Below are 16,776 nucleotides of genomic sequence, written 5' to 3'. Positions count from 1 at the left end.
CTCGTGCGCTGGAAACTATACCAGGATTATGAAATGTGCAGGCATACAAAACTTGATACCATATACCCATGCAAGATACTGTACGTACACTTATACATTATTTCTGATACCAATGGAAAATAATCCACTTATTCTGTCAGATGTGATTATTTTGGAGTCTCTACATGTAATGTCTACATCACTGCACGATTCCAAACCTGACATCAAACTGTTGAATTGCCAAGTGAGAGTCTGTCTGGTATTAGGAATTTACCATTCCACACTCATTTATGAGGTAAAAATATTCAGCATTGCTGTGTTGCTGTACCGCTGTGTGTGTTACGGCCCATGCTGATAAGCCTGGGTCACCTAAGGCTTTCCGCTTTAGATCTACATGGATCAAAGATCAACATAAAGACAACTCTGACAGCAGTTTTATTCTAAGTACACTTTAATTGCTTTATAAAAATGTCTGAGTATAACAAAATAGAGGAGGCCAGAATTTCCTTTATTAAAATCAAGCACTGTTTGATTTGTCTAGGTTATGGGAATTACGGAAAAAAATACAAGTTTTAGCGTTACAAAACACTGACACATTGAAACCTGATATATAACGATCAGTTTTTCTTTTTTGGGCTTCCTCATAACCCTCTGGAGTCTGAGGGCTGCCAGCCATTACTGAGGCAGTCTGACGTGCCATGACATTTTTACGGTTTGTGCAATACCTTTTGCATAGCTTATGAAATTAAAACTACACATACTGTATGTAGGGGGGGCATGATCCAGGTATATAAGATTCTAACAGGTCTGGATGCTGTTCCAGCCAAATGGCTACTTCAATATTAGTTTAAATACAAGAACCCGTGGCCACGGGTGGAAATTAGCGGGAGAACATTTTAAACTGAATTTGAGAAAGCACTTCTTTACACAGCGTGTAGTTAGAGTATGGAATAGTCTTCCCGTTCATGTAGTGCAAGATAAAACCCTGGGTTCCTTTAAATCAGAGCTAGATAAGATTTTAACAACTCTGAGCTATTAGTTGAGTTCTCCCCAAACGAGCTGGATGGGCCAAATGGCCTCCTCTCGTTTGTAAATTTCTTATGTTCTTCTGTATCATATGTGCTCCCAGTAGCTCCTTGGTTACGGTAATACGTCACTCTGCTGGTTTAAATACTTCCGGGCTCCTTGAAACCAATGACTTTCTACCTGTTCCTTGCCCAATTCCCAGAGTTTACTTATGATTTTAATGCCCGTCTTTGCGGTAGTCATTAGGTACTCCTCGTTCTCAGGATAAAGCGCACATGCATGACGTGCCAGAACGAGAGACTGACAAAAGCGGCACAGCACCAGCAGGTAAAGGGAATCCCGCTCGGCTCCATTCAAAGGAAAGACGCTCTCCCAGCCTGCCAACACTGGTCCACCCACATCCACTGGATTAGGGCTCTCAATCATCATGTACATTATAGTGATGGACAGTTCAAAGACATAGTACCCACTGCTCATGTCTCCAAAGTCTATAATGCCGGAGATCTTGTAGCCAGCTGGCCCATCGGGTTTCACCAATATGTTGTGGTCATTAAAGTCTCCGTGGTTTATACCTGAAAAGAGACAGTGATTCAGATTCCGAAGAAGAAATGATAATAAATCACTACAGTCAGTCAGTCAGTTGTTGGTCTACGCAGTGCCTAGACGAAAGCTTTGAAGTACGATAGGTGTAACAGAACTCACACTTCCGGAATGAACCCAGTTTTGGCAAAACTTCACTCTTGTACAGCCAAATGACATCCTTTACTATCTGCTGCACAGGATCACCATCCATTACAGGGACATACTTCTCTAGTAGAGGAATATTGGACAGATTCCAAATGAAGTTCTCCCTCTGCAGGGCGTCTATGTTTGGATGCTCCATCTGATAAAACAAGTTTAGAAGCTATTTCATATAAAAGGCCTAAAATAGGTCATTGACCGGTCATCTGTTCAAGCTGTAAACTCACTCACTCACTCACCCACACACACACACACACACACTGAACATCAAAACATTGGAATATTTAGTTTTGAAAATCAAGATAATGACACACAATAATTGCTTATGCAATGACAATATGTTGTGATTCGCATTCTAGGGGTGTTACAATGCATCGATCCATCATGATGAATCGATTATTAAGGTTGCAATTCAAAGCATCGATCTGTAGAGTCAGAATAAATTTAGGGGGGGGGAGGTAAAATAAATATAGTCCTACTTTTGGGTGGTGCACTCTCACGTTCACATGCTGCAGGTAGACACACAAAGCACCGCCAGATTGTGAATTTCGGAAACATTGGATTGCGGGATGGGGGGGGGGGTTCATTAACATTCCTAAAGGTGGCTCTGCCAATATTCAGTTAGCAGTGGCAGAGCTAAAGACTTTTTTTTTTCTGTACAGTTCAGCAGCTTGACAATCTTACCCTGATGTGATCTCCCTGTTTAATAATAACAATAAAATTAATGTTCTGAAATTATGCTTTCTTTGTATACCATTTATAGTGTGCAATTATGTTCCTAAGATAATCTTCCCATTCATTTTTTATATCTGCTTATCCTGTATTTGTGACATTTTTTCATTGAATCTAAAAAAGGTTTGAATTTAGGTCATAAAAATAATCGAATAATCAATTAATCAAATCGAATCACGACAGAAAATTTCAATGCACCGGATTGTTCCCTCAATAGTCGTAAGTGAATCGAATCGTATTGGGTTGAACAATCGACACCCCTATTGCATTCTCAGTTTTTTAAATAGAATATTATAAAGACATTTACAATTTGAATGTCTTACCTTCTGCAGTATTTCATCCATCTTTGCAGCCATTTTCCCAACTTGATACAGAATCTGAGGGGAGGAGGGAACTTTTGCAAGAGTGGTGCCTGACAGGTAGGTCAGCAATCTCACCAAGTATACTTCACTGCCTGATCCAGTATCTGCCAAAAAATGCCTTTTCTTAAAAAGGATGTACTTCCACACGGTTCTTCTGGTCTTTGGTTAACCGAAAGAAGCATACTACAGTACAATACAAAAACGAAAGTCATCATCTGAAAAAGCACATAAACATATGGTCACTTTACTAGGTACCCTAACCATAACCATAATCCGATCTCTCCAGAACTGCTATGAGGCCAATCCAGTTCAGAGAAGCCATTCTGCAAACCACTGATGTACTCAGCTGTTATTTTTGCACTCGTGGACTTTCTGTAAGTTTGAATCAGTCTGGTCATTCCCCTCGGACCTTTATTAATGTAAAGGTGTTTGACTGACACTGACTGGATGAAATCCTAGGAAGATTTTTTTTCTTTCTGTGATTGGACCACCATGTATGGCACCAACAGTCACACTATGTGCAAAATCACTTCAGGTTCCTAGCCGCTTTGACCCTAAGTCAAACAGTAAGTGAACCTCTTATCCCTGTACACATGCTGGAGGAGCGGGCAGTTAGCATTGCTGAAGCTAATAAATGGGCCACTAAGCGTATATATCCCAAGGCTGGTCTACGGATAGAACCCAAAGTAAAACACTTCAGGCAAAACACTGAAAACTGTGATAAAATGAAACCACCTGACCTGTAATTCTTCCATGGTATAAAGGTTAATGCTAGTAAAAGAGATAAGGCTTGGCATGAAGGTTCAGAGGCAAGTGCAAAGTTCAGATATGTAATGGACAATACAGTAGGCCTATCTATACATTAACTTTTGCAATTCATTAATAATACTGGAAAAATATTTAGACCTTGGAACGCATACCAATAGCCTCGAGGCTCAATAGCTGCCCGTCCAGAGTGGGAACGGCAGTCGGGACGGGAAGGCCATGCTGTCGTAAGAAGCTCATGGCGTGCGTCTGCAGCTCCAACAGAGTGGAATTCTTGCTGTCCACTGAGTTCATGACCTTCAGAACATACTCACTCCCTTCACTCACTCTTATATGGAAGTTTTGGTCATCGTAGCTGGGCAAGGACTTCATCTGTGTCACGGTTAGTCCAAAGACACGCCCAAGTAGCTCCTCAGCTTGGGACTGGGTGAGATTTGGCTTTGAGTCCTTTACAGACATTTAAAATCTACAGGAGGAAAGATGGAAAACAGGGTAAAACTTTCTATGAATACTATGTCTATAACAATCGATGGACACATTAATAACACATTAAAATGTATTCATAATGCATTATAAACATGGCTATAAATATTTTTAAAAAAGGCATAACACCTTAAAGCCATGTTTATTATGCATTAAGAATGCTTTATGATGCTCTCATGTATATTGCACTATGGATACCTTCATAATGCAGTACAAATCATCCTTAATTCTTATCCCGATCATTATAATGCACTATGCAGTTATCTATAATGCATTATAGATCAGAGTTTCATTGGAGCTTATGAAGTATTATAATCAATTAATTATGAAGGTACAGTCAGTCCTTCTACAACAAGTGATATCACACCACAAATCTGTTCTAACCTGACTGATATATTAGTACCCGAGTCCAAAACAATTCAGAATCGTATTTGTATCTGCATGATTTTCAGTCAAAGAGAAAAGTACAATGCAATATGGTCTTCAAAGCATTTTTCACTTTTCACATCCGTTAAAAAGACAACTATGAATTGTTCATTTAGCCATTTTTCCATTGTTGAAATTACGTATAAAAATTATTTTAAAACTATTGGTGCTATCTATTATATCCAATGAAAAAGAATATTTTAATTGGGAAAATTACCTGTGAATGTTGATTAAAAAATCAATACTTAGCCTTGAACAATCAAGAAAAATTTCTTCTTTCTTTTTCTGTACCCAACCCGTGATCCAAACTTTGCCTGTATTACTCAAACAGCCAACGATGACAGTGCACTGCACAAACAGAACTAGAACGTTTATATATTGTGACGTTTGTAGAAAATCCATCCATCATCTCACCACTTATCCTGGTCCCCAGACAGGACACAGCAAAAGGCTGGGGTTCACCCTGAATGGGATGCCAGTCTGTCATAAGGCACATACACAATGGCCAAATAAGAATTGCCCATTAGGCTAAGCTAACCACCTGTCTTTGCCTTGTAGATGGTAACCTACCTGATATGGGTAGGTCTTGCAGGAACTGAACCCCCACATAAAGCTAAAAGCACGAGACACTAAAATGAACATATCAGGCTCCAAAACTACCTGAAATAAAATTAGCAGAAACTAATTTTATCTTCTATTTTTCAGTTTAAAAGCCTATATTTGCCTACCAGACATCTCTCCTCTTAACAACCAACGGTCAACATAGCCTACGGTAAGCGTATAAAAAGCAAGCTCGATGCAAACATTATTAAAGTACAGTTTAGGAACCTTTTTGGGTACAATGCAAGCTTTGATAAGTCCAAGTGTGTCGAGGTTGTTAGCGGTCGAGTTTGCGGTGAGCAGCTTAAGGGAAAGATCGCAACTAATTTAAAAACAGACCGAAGCTGCCACCACAAACATGTTTATAAGGAGGTTTGGGAAGTATTATAAATGTATATTTTTATAGTTATGTTCCAGGGTTTGTTAAAGCACTGCCGTTATTCATATTGCATTTTGGGCTGCGTGAAGGGTTTTAAACCAGAACTAAAATTAAAACTAAAATATGAAGGTAAATAAAAAATCCAAAACGAAATAAAAATGGTGAAAAAAATCATAAAACTAAACTGATACTATTGGAAAATAAAATTAGAAAAACAGTATTAGAATAAAAAAAAATAAAAAATGGAACTAAAATTATCTTTCAGTGGCACCTAAAACAGTCAGTCTGAAAATGTGTATTGTATTGGCATCCCATAGATCATTAAAATATTGCACCTCTTTAGTTAGCTATTTTGGTTAATTAAAAACCAGTGCTTTTTAATGAGTTCACTGATTTGTCTAGTTAGACCACTTTTAAACTCAAAATCTGTACACAATCTGGTTCATTTCCTTTAATTGTTTGCTGCTGATTTAATACACCATGGGTGACTGCCTCCTTTATCATTCTCACCGTAACACAAATATAAATTAAGCAGTTTTACTATGCTCGGTGGAGTCTTTTTTACGAGTTTAGGCAGAATTAGTTGCACTAAACAAATCCAGATGTTTAACGATTGTATGTAGGCCTATGTGATGATTTTGGTAGAAAATGCGCCTTGCTCTCCTTATAGAAGGTCAATATATACAGTGTACAGTATCAATCAGTATAGTATCAATCGCCCCTGTGAATAGTTTTGAATGTTTAAAATTAAATAATAGGGACGTGTACAGTAAAAAATCTTTAACATAAAATTTAACCGCATTTCCTGTAGCTATGCTGATCGGACATTTTCAGTAACATTAATGTCTATATTCGGACATTCCGGCTAGTGCATTTAGCAGAAAATGCAATGCCTTAGTTGATTTACGTAAGATGTAATATTATAGATAACAATATCAAGACATACAATCAAGATCAAGACATAAAATATGCACGATTTAAAATGATAATAATAATAACGAGACACCGAAAAATAAGCGGTTTCCTCACCGTATTGCTCCTCCGTCCACTCTGCTGCTATTGGGTGAGTCACGTGACCCGTGGGTCGCTCGGAATAACCGGGTTCGGCTCTCGGACGTTATTCTACTGACGCGGCATGTGTGACAGGGCGCAGTCGGGAGGTGACCTTCTTCTATTATTAAAAAGACGCTGACGATTGCCTGTAAATACAATGGATTCCTGTATATGTTATTCCGGCGATTATACCTTCTGCGCCATTTTTCAGGTCATAAAAAAGATCTGTGAATGCAATAAAAAAAAAGTTAAAATACCATAAGTTTCATATTTTGTTTGGTTACTTATGGTCAAGGTTAGGGCCGGGATTAAAGTTTTCCCCATACAAATGAATTGCAAGTCACCACAATGGTATAATTACGAACCTTGTAAACCTGTGTGTGTGTGTGTGTGTGTGTCCCCAAAGTGTAGTAAAACCTGAAATTTCCCTACTTTTGGGGACATCTTTTGAGGTCCCCATTTGGATAACCTCAGTTTTATAAAAATCTGTGAATGGAATCAAAAAAGTAAAAATGCCAAAAGTCTTGTATTTGGGTTGGTTACTTATGGCTAAGGTTAGGGATGGGTAGAGGGTGTCGTGATGGGGATTAGGGTTTTCCCATAGAAATGAATGGACGGTCCCCATTTAGATAGGAAGACCAACTTGCGTGTGTGTGTGTGTGTGTGTGTGTGTGTGTGTGTGTGTGTAAAATTAAAACCGAAGGTATATCAAACACGTGTGAGTTTTTCCCGGTGGCTGGGGTGCCAGTCCTGCCACCAACCCCCAGATTTCCCAGTAAGTTGGAGGACCACCTTATAGGGCTGGATGCAGATTAGCATCACATCCAGGACGAAGCAATTGCAGGTTAAGGGCCCTGCTCAAGGGCCCAACAGAGTATGATCATGCTGGCATTCTCAGGATTCGAACCATCAACTTTCCGACAGATCCCTAGCCTCAGAGCCACCACTCTGCCTGCAACATTTAAGACAGTTGAAATTTCCTGCTAAAATCTCAGCGAGACCAAGAAATTCAGTCATCAGGAATCTGCAGGCGTCTGTCATTTTGGCTGAGTATGTCATCATTCCTATGACATATATATACTGCCGATTATATTTATATATATATATATATATATATATATATATATATATATATATATATATATATATATATATAATACTATATATTGATGAGGTAGTTTGAAAGGGCAAGGTGCATATTTTGCACAGAAAAGTTATATTCATTACCGTATGTACAAACTCATAAAATAGGTTGTTGACCAGTGCAGGATTTGTAATGCAAATGTAGGCTATAGAACTACATACAATAAAACAGGAAAAACTTGCCAATAAACTGTAGCCAGTCAACAAACTGGCTCCGTATTATTTGTTGTTTCGTCAAATATAAACACGCCCTTAATTTCTAAATTCCAGAAGAATCAAGTAGCTATCCTTCGATTTACGGCTAGAAGTTAAGTAGTAAAATGCCTTTGGTTAAAAAAAAATATATATATACTCAGCAAAAAAACAGTCGGTAGACAAGTCTCTTTAGTGTCCTGCGTTTTTAGAACTGTGACCTTAAATGCCTACTTTCTGTAAGCTGTTAAGGTCTTAACGACCATTCCACAGGTGCATGTTAATTAATTGATTATGGTTAATTGAACATGCATGGAAAACATTGTTTAGACCCTGTACAATGAAGATCTGTAAAGTTATTTGGATTTTTACAACATTATTGTTGAAATACACAGTCCTGAAAAAGGGACGTTTCTTTTTTTGCTGAGTATATATACACATTTATAGAACAACAGTTAAAAGAAAAGTCCACTAGGGGTCGCACTAACACTGTAATACCTAGTGACAAAGACGAAGTTTAACAGACTACAGGAATAGTGTGTTGTATTTTCATGATGGAACTTTTTTTGCATATTTTATACAATCCTCAGCATCTTATCTTGCGCTTCCTTTACTCTCAGTTGTTCCTCTTTGCTGCAGTTTACCCCTGAACTTTATTTCTAGGGTGTGGACTGTCAATCAGTTTTGGTAAAGAAACAAGTTTACTGGATTTAACTCAATGTTTCAGTGCGAGATTAAGCTAATTGACCATAAACAGATCATTTTTGCAGCCTTCTTTACTCATTTCTCTAAGGATGCCAATAATTCTGCTAAATGTAAACCATTTTCACTTACGAAAATAATATTAAGAAAATATATCAGTTTGATGTCTTAGTGCTTTTTAATTACAGCCTCCGTTCACTCTTAGTGATCTTTTGAGTTCTCCGTTTTTCCATTCCATTTACATGTATTTATAGAGGAAACTTTATCCCACATGACATAAATGTTAGAGTTGGGTCACACAGTGTTGGTGGAGTGATTAGGCTTAAGGGTCTTGCTCAAGTGCCCAGCAGTGAAATTTCACTGCCAGACATGGGACTTGAACTGACAACCTTCCAGTCAGAGGCCTTGAGGCCAAACTTGCAGAGCCACATGCTGCCCCAATTTTACTGAGCCTCTTCCACTGGATATAGCATGATTAATATGCACAAGCAGACTACAGCACTATATTAGTCACGCTATTCCTGGTAACGGAAATACCAGATAGATGGCTGGCCAGTAGTGTATGCAGTGTTTTCATGTTCTTCCCATGTTGTGCCCGATTGCTCTCACAGTTTCTATTTCCGCAAGGAAGATACGTTATATATATATGTGTGTGTGTGTGTGTGTGTGTGTGTGCGAGCGGGTTTACCTATCCTTATGGGGACATAATGTCCCCATAACATGATAAATATCTGTTTTTTTAAAATTGGTGACTCTATTTCATAAAAATTGGTGACTGTTATGAAAAAACAAAAAATGCAAAAACTCTTGTATTTTGTTTGGTTACTTATGGTTATGGGTAGGGCAGGGTAGGGGTTAAGGTTGTCATAGTTAGTGTTAGCATTTTTCCCATTGAAATGAATGAGCGGTCCCCATAAGGATATGTATACCCTACATGTGCGTGTGCGTGTGTGTGTGTGTATGTGTGTGCGTGCACCCTGAAATGGACCGCCACCCCTTCCGGGGGGTACACCAACCTCATACTGCCTGGAATAGGGTCCAAGCCTGACAAAATGTTAGAAGATGGACATGTGGTAGAATAATAATCCTTCATTAATATCCTGGGGAAATAGTCTTTTCACCCATCCCACGTGTTACACGAGACACATATGCAGATAAGAGCAAGCTTTGGGGGGGGGGGGTCGGGGTCACAGCACCAGGTCAGCCAGCATGCAGCACCTCTCAAGCTGAAGGTTAAGGGCCTTGCTCAGGTACTATTTTGTCAAGGCCGAGGCCCAGATCAGCAACCTTCACAACCTGCAGGGTTGTACTTCAGCAGTGTTGTAATGTAGGGGGGACTGAACAGCCCTAGACGGCGTCCACATTTAGGATCCGTATCGCTTGGAGGGCGCAATGCTGGTCTTCAGGCATCCTCAATCTCAGCAGAGAAAACAGGCCATTGTTGGGGTGGCTGGGGTCCTTGATGATTTTCCTGGCCCTGGATCTGCATCGTTTGGAAGTGCCTGTCCGATTGCACGTGCTGCTGACTGCACAAGCCTCTGCGGAGATCTGCGGTCCTGCTCTGCCTGTGAACACAGATACAGAAAGAGAATCAGGGCTAAAGCTGTTCATATTAGAATGACTGTTCATGTCTGTGCTTCTGTAAAAATTGAAGAATTGGGAATTCTTGAAAAATGGTGTAGCAGTGATCAAAAGGGACTAATTTAATTTTTATTTTATTTAAAGTTTATTAATAAAATATTAACATAACCATATAATAAAAATGTAAAGATTTATAAAAAAAAATACATGCATTTTCACGTCATTTTGAGAGCCAGTTCTAGTACATATACTGAAAACTACAACAAGTCCTGTGATTTGTCTTCCTAAAGCTCAGTCGCAACAGATCAAACAATCTGTTCAAATCAGGAAAGCCGCAGTCCAGGTTTGCTGCCGAAAATGCAAAAACAAATCTGTTTTGCAAATGTCTGATTCAGGTGCCTGTCTATCTGAACTCATGACAATTCAAAGCAGCAACAGGCTTAAAATGCAAAGTAACTTATATTATCGTAACTGTAGTTAGTCAATAGTCATGGGAATATATCACGAATATATTGGAGGGTAATTTTTGCAGTATTTCTGGATGTTTTCTGGATTTCAAGACTTCTGCTAAGACGACTACCAGCAAGATATTTTCAACTGCATAGTTTCATACAGATACAGGATAGAGTTACTAACAGGCCAGAAAATTCTTGCCTATTGTGACCAAAACCCCAATGACATTTTTCTTGCATTAGATCCATACGCACCTGTGTGCACCTGTGGTACATCTACACAATCACACATACTAATTTGAATAGGCGTGTTCACTGACTTCTGAGATACTCTATGTAGGGCAAGCTTCTTATTCAAAACATCTGGTTCTACAGTAACTAATCACAGCAGACATGCTACAACGATTTCACATTCTCCATGAGCAAACACAGTCGCCTATATATACCAAAGACTGACTTTACAAAAATGAGGCTAGCTCTTTAATTTAATTTACCTGCCCATCATCTGGGATAAGCTGCATGAATGCTAGGACGTAATCACACGTTTTTGGTTACAGTTACTAACTGAGATAATCATCATAGGTGGCTTCTAATGGATAAAGGCCAGTGCAAAGCAAAGGTACAGTAAATTTTATGTTATATAATTCCAGTGAGGTAGAATTTGTTGTATATGTTGGACAGAAATGGATGTTAAAGTAAAAGTTATAGACAAACTAATATCTTTTTTAAATGTAATCATATGTTGCTATAGAGTGGTGTACTCTAGTTTCATTTTTCTTAAAACAGAGTGATGTAACAGTGATGAGGTATGGATTAGCTATTATAATAGGTATGAATATAGAGCAACTGAATAACTTTTATGTTGTTTTGATGCGTATAGCTTCATATCAGAGGGTTAGCAGCTCAGCTCAACTGGAGCCAGCAGTCAGTTAAAGTTATAATGTGGATAAAACTTCAATCAATAAAACACGCAATGCAGAAGGTGTCTCTTTCAACTCTTAAAAATGGTAATAATTCATGCAAATCATGCCATTTTTAATGAATCATATAATTGTCTGTCTTGTTTGTTTCTATTCAAACTCTTTTTGTTTATGCATTGCTGTCCTAAACCAAAACCACAGACCTGAACGGCCTTTAAAAACATCATTGTTCACCTGTGGTGTAGATTTTAAATCTGTTGTATATGCCGTCTCTTATTGTGAGACCTGCTTTGTCAGTATGTTGTGTGTTCTTTCCATCAAGAGAATGGACACCTTCAGTGATGATGTATTCACACAGTAACCTCAGCACCTTCAAAGCTAATGAAAGCAAATCCTGCCATTAAAGTGTAGAAAACTGCTGTTCCAAGAATATTTCAGAAAAAATATTCCCATTACTAAGATGTATAATATAAAGCTATTTTGTCTCATATTAGATTTCTAGTTGGATCGATTAGGGGTGTAGTAGCAATAAATGTTTAAGAAGATTGTTCTTCTTGCCATGACAACAGCAAATGTCACAGGTTCAGACAGGTGCTGGAAGGCAGAAGGGTCTGAAGTGGCTGAATAGCGGGGAAAAGCTTGTAGCTCTTCTCATTGCCAGTCTCCTTCTTCAAGGTGAGAGTCCTGACTCATCACACTTTTTTGCTGAAATGACTTCTTGTCATGGTTTTTGTCATAAAACAGAGAAGGATGTATGGGTAAAGCGTAGGGCTGTGCAATATGCCTTAAAAATGGTATCACGATATTTTAATAGATTTTCACAATATTGATATTCATCACGATATACTAAAATTCGTATGTAGAAAACAGTAAAATATGACAAGTGGTTTTGAGTTTTTCTGATTATGATGACCAAATTGTTTTACTAATAATTATGCAGTATGTGACAAGTATAATGATAAATTATGTAAACAAATAGTCTCATTCCTTGATGGAATTCGTGTAAAAAATAGTGTATTATATCTGTCAATTTTGCAAGAAAGCAAATGTTGAGGCTGTGTTGTGATAAAGCATGAGGTATAACTAGTGAATGACCAAAGGAGCGATGTGTTTCATCCGTGTCATGAATGAAAACAGCTGGTCTGTCTCTTTAGCTCCAGCCGTGACATGTGCTGTAACGCTGAACTGCTCCCACCCAGATGCCGAGTCCCTCTATAGGGAAATAGAAAAGACCTTTTATTTAAACCCCATCCGTCCCGTGTACAGCCTGAAGACGCCCACCAATGTCACCATCTATTTTACACTGTATAGCATCCTCGGGGTGGTGAGTGACATTTACAAGCTCTTATTTGTTTTATTATTATTTGCTGATCATCATTGTTCTATATACATATAAAATAGCTTGTTTACTCCTATTTGTAAGCATATTTAAGAAGAGTCTTCTTTTGTTTTCTTTTTCTTTTTTGTCCTTTAGGATGAAATGACCCAGATATTAACAACGTATATTTGGCTCACCCTGGTGAGAATTAGTGTACTCCATAAAAATTAATATTTATTTACAATAAAATTTGAAAATGAACACAAAATGCTATAGATATGCTGTGAATTGTATGCAGTGAAGTGATTTAAAAAATGTATAAACAGGATTAGTATCAATAATTAAAACAATTAGTATCAATAACTCAAGCAGGAAATATTCAGTATATGAACCAGCATATTAGTAGATTTTAAAATCACTTGCAATCTATAAAAGATCTCAAAAATTATTTTCAGTTAACTAATTGATGATAAATGTATTAATTTTGTTAAGAGTTGGAAGATTGAGTATCTGAGCTGGGACCCTGTACAGTGTGGAACCGCAGTGGTCACTCTTCCCAGGGAAAAGCTTTGGATGCCCGATATTGTTATTAATGAGTGGTGAGTGCCAGTATGCCTACAGCTGCCAGTGTAATATAAGTATTTGTCTATCTGTTTATCCAGCATACTATCCGTCTTGCAATGTGCATATTTGGTACACAATGGTGACTAGAATACTCAGATCCAAACAAGGATAAGGGGTTGAAATGCATGACTTAAAATGAGGCTGTAAATGTATGTTTATTTATGTGCTCCTAAGATCCATTTACAAATTAGCATTGCTTCACCATTCTTACATCCATGAACCTCCTAACCAATACACAATTGTGGGAAAGAGGCTCGCTACATCTGCTGTCAAGATGGCGGCTTTGTTTTCTTTTTGTGATTTTCTCTCTCTTTCAGTATGGACAGGGACACGTCTCCTCGGATACCTTACGTGCATTTGGATTCCTCTGGTTATGTGACGGACAGTCGGCCAGTGAGATCTGTCAGCTCCTGCAACCTGGACATCTACACCTTCCCGTTTGACGTACAGAACTGTTCCTTGACTTTCAATTCCTATATCCACACCTGTGAGAGAACCACTGCACATATATGCAACAGTGTACCAATTTAGGAAACAGAATATACTTTGGTATGACAAGATTCTCTTCTGACCCAACAGCTTCTGACATTACAATAAATATGGGCGAATCAGGTGAAGAGTCACTGATGTGGTCCAATATGGTGATGAACACGATTGAAGAATGGGAACTAGTGGACATCACTGTTTCTAAAACACAATGCGATTATTATAGTTATTCTATCTATGACACAGTTGTCTACAATGTGAGTATTACAGCACTGGAATTCAGTACAGATGCTCCTCGCTTTACGATGCTTCAGTTCATGGTGCACATTCAGTTAGCGTTAAGCCATACGATACGATACTTTCATGCGGGGGCAGCATCCATCCAGCCATGCTTCCAGTCTTTGTAGCAACTGCAAGCATAAACATCTCATACAGTATTTAACGACATATCGTACAGGATTTTTTTTCCCTTGTATTTATTTACTTGTCAATTATTGGTACTTGTTTACAATAATTATTTAGGAGCTGTACTTGGAAATTGAAGAATACGAAATGTAAATCAAAGTGAAAGTGCTTCTGAAATAAGTACACTATAATTGTTTATCCAGATGGAGCATATCTCAGGCTGAAGTCATGCTGATGGATGGATGGATGGATGGATGAATGGATGGATGCCAAATAATGCTTATTCCTTTATAGCAAATAAATAACCAAAAGAATAACTCATCAGTTATTTGAATTGCAATTATGAGTCATCATTAATCACACATTTCGCAACATATAACATTAATGTGCATTACTGTATCACTTGTTTATCTCTCCATCCAGATCGTCATGAGACGCAGGCCCACCACGTATGTGGTGAACCTCCTGATCCCCAGCTGCTTCCTCCTGATCGTGGACCTCATAAGTTTTCTTCTGCCACCAGAGGCTGTAGACCGTGCCACCTTCAAGATGACCATTATCTTGGGCTACACTGTATTCCTGCTCATCATGAATAATTTGCTACCTAGTACCGGAAATACGCTTCCACTCCTTAGTAAATTTTTACGTTTATTTCAATGACATTGTTTTTTGACATCAATAACACATATTTAGCTACTAGACCTTTTCTCTTCTTCTGTCGTTAGATGTCGTCTTCTCTGTCTGCCTGGCTTTGATGGTAGCAAGCCTTCTGGAGACTATCATCATTACCAAAATCCTGTGCAAATCCAATCACTCCGCAGTACCTCACTGGGTCCAGATCCTCGTTTTTAAATACCTGGCCTGGCTTGTTCGCTTTCCCCAGAAACCGGGTGATCAGGAGACAGAAACTTACTCACCTATCACTCAAGGTATGGAAATGTGAAGTAGGCACCAATCAAGTCATGGACGTGCCAGTGATTATAACCTCCACAAGAATTAATATGAATAATTTATGAATGTTTGCGTAGATGGTTAAATGTTTAGAACTGTAAAGTTATAGGTATTGTTTCCCTCGTTCCCGCATGTGTCAGCGGTGAAGAATCCAGTGTCCATGAGTGTTTCGGACCCAACCTCCAATAAATCCAGACTCCAGCTTGACGATCCAGTCGTAGAGGTGCTGAAGAAGTTGGGTCAGGACCTTCTAGCCATTCGCATTGAGGTGGAGAAGCACCTCGCATGCAGGAATGCTGCTGATGAGTGGGACCGGGTTGGACACATTATAGATCGTTTTCTTTTCATCCTCTATGTCCTCTTTATTTTCTTTAGTCTTATTGCTTTTATTATGTTTTGGTTACAATGGCTTGGTCAATAGTCCCACTGTCTTATATGTGAGCTGTCACTGTACATGAAAACGTTGGCCATGAAATGGAAGTGTAATTCATCATTTATAAAATTTGTACTTCTTCAAAATTGTAGCACTCTGCAATTATAACAATGTCTCTTCATTTGAACTACAGACTGTGTTTTGCCAGCTATCCACTGTAGTCTATCCAATAAATTTGGTTTCATCTCCATTTGATTTCTATGAGCTGCAAAGATTTCACAAATGTGGCAATGACAAAAAGATAAAAGAAAAATAACAACAAATAAAATATATAAAACATGTCAATGAGCTGACATTCATCCACCTCTGTGAGCTCCGTGATATGAGGGCGGGAGGACAGGGTGGAGAACTTCATTCCAGTGAGTGATGAGCCATTTTTGCTTTAGCATAAAGGAAACAGAGAGAACCAAAAAGGTCTTAAGAAGAACAACAACTGGGATCAGGTGGCAACATTTGTGGCGCAGAGACCCATGTGCTACATTATGGGTTACAGGTGTCTGAATTAGTCAGGGATACCTACAGAACCTCTGTGTTATATATATATATATATATATATATATATATATATATATATATATATATATATATATATATATATATATATATATATTGTATATAACGTATCTTCCATGCAGACATTTTCACTGACTCATTCGGTTCTGTTGTTGCTATTTTGCTATTAATTGCAATCGTAGTCACTGGGTCCCAAAGGGATACCAAACACAACAGTTTTGTGTTTTATGTCATTTCAAAGATGTTACTAACAAACGTTTTAACTCAGAATGGCTCTGTAGGGACTATAATTTGGGTATCAGTTATTAGTACAATTAATGTTTTACTTAAACTTTTTGTAAACAAATCAACTAATGATTTTTATTACAAAACTAACAAATTTGCAATATTTTCCTGAATGAAGCAAGCTTCCCAAGACTTTCTATGCACACTTTGTATGATATATCTGTGTGTGTGTATGTGTGTGTGTGCGATTTATATATTCCTGTTATACTGTTCTGATATTCTACA

At 38.2% G+C, this 16,776-nt stretch overlaps 2 protein-coding genes across 10 annotated transcripts; one reads left to right on the top strand and one right to left on the bottom strand.

Annotated features, from left to right (window-relative positions):
- Positions 1-412: 412 nt before the first annotated feature.
- Positions 413-4,064, bottom strand: hykk.2 (hydroxylysine kinase, tandem duplicate 2). Its single transcript, XM_023844181.2, has 4 exons — positions 3,761-4,064; positions 2,802-2,944; positions 1,708-1,888; positions 413-1,577 (listed from the first exon to the last, which is right to left on the bottom strand). Exons 1-4 carry the CDS (start codon positions 4,062-4,064, stop codon positions 1,120-1,122), a joined length of 1,086 nt encoding a protein of 361 aa, XP_023699949.2. The 3' UTR covers positions 413-1,119.
- Positions 4,065-5,203: 1,139 nt separating this feature from the next.
- Positions 5,204-16,198, top strand: LOC111860440 (5-hydroxytryptamine receptor 3A-like). Of its 9 annotated transcripts, none has more exons than XM_023844167.2 (11): positions 5,204-5,286; positions 11,174-11,235; positions 12,118-12,211; positions 12,691-12,860; positions 13,011-13,055; positions 13,347-13,453; positions 13,796-13,965; positions 14,058-14,221; positions 14,793-15,003; positions 15,095-15,298; positions 15,461-16,198. In XM_023844167.2, exons 2-11 carry the CDS (start codon positions 11,209-11,211, stop codon positions 15,739-15,741), a joined length of 1,473 nt encoding a protein of 490 aa, XP_023699935.2. In that variant the 5' UTR covers positions 5,204-5,286; positions 11,174-11,208; the 3' UTR covers positions 15,742-16,198. The 9 variants fall into 9 exon arrangements, with proteins under 9 accessions (XP_023699935.2, XP_023699941.2, XP_023699939.2 ...); XM_023844166.2 differs by having other exon boundaries at positions 5,271-5,286; positions 12,106-12,211; XM_023844173.2 differs by lacking the exon at positions 11,174-11,235 and having other exon boundaries at positions 12,736-12,860.
- Positions 16,199-16,776: the final 578 nt, after the last annotated feature.

This window comes from Paramormyrops kingsleyae, chromosome 15 (assembly GCF_048594095.1).
Source record: "Paramormyrops kingsleyae isolate MSU_618 chromosome 15, PKINGS_0.4, whole genome shotgun sequence".
NCBI lineage: Eukaryota > Metazoa > Chordata > Actinopteri > Osteoglossiformes > Mormyridae > Paramormyrops > Paramormyrops kingsleyae.
This window is presented reverse-complemented; position numbering and strand designations above follow the sequence as displayed.

What these genes read in the sequence shown, in the direction of transcription:
- hykk.2 (XM_023844181.2), bottom strand. Translation starts at nt 4,064, where the DNA reads ATGTCTGTAAAGGACTCAAAGCCAAATCTCACCCAGTCCCAAGCTGAG. An exon ending in ATTGAGCCTCGAGGCTATTG is followed by an intron (nt 2,945 to 3,760) that starts GTATGCGTTCCA and finishes ATTTTTTGGCAG; the next exon opens with ATACTGGATCAGGCAGTGAA. An exon ending in TGGATGAAATACTGCAGAAG is followed by an intron (nt 1,889 to 2,801) that starts GTAAGACATTCA and finishes TTGTTTTATCAG; the next exon opens with ATGGAGCATCCAAACATAGA.
- LOC111860440 (XM_023844166.2), top strand. Translation starts at nt 11,209, where the DNA reads ATGGATAAAGGCCAGTGCAAAGCAAAG. An exon ending in AAGGCCAGTGCAAAGCAAAG is followed by an intron (nt 11,236 to 12,105) that starts GTACAGTAAATT and finishes CCATGACAACAG; the next exon opens with CAAATGTCACAGGTTCAGAC. An exon ending in AAATACGCTTCCACTCCTTA is followed by an intron (nt 15,004 to 15,094) that starts GTAAATTTTTAC and finishes TTCTGTCGTTAG; the next exon opens with ATGTCGTCTTCTCTGTCTGC.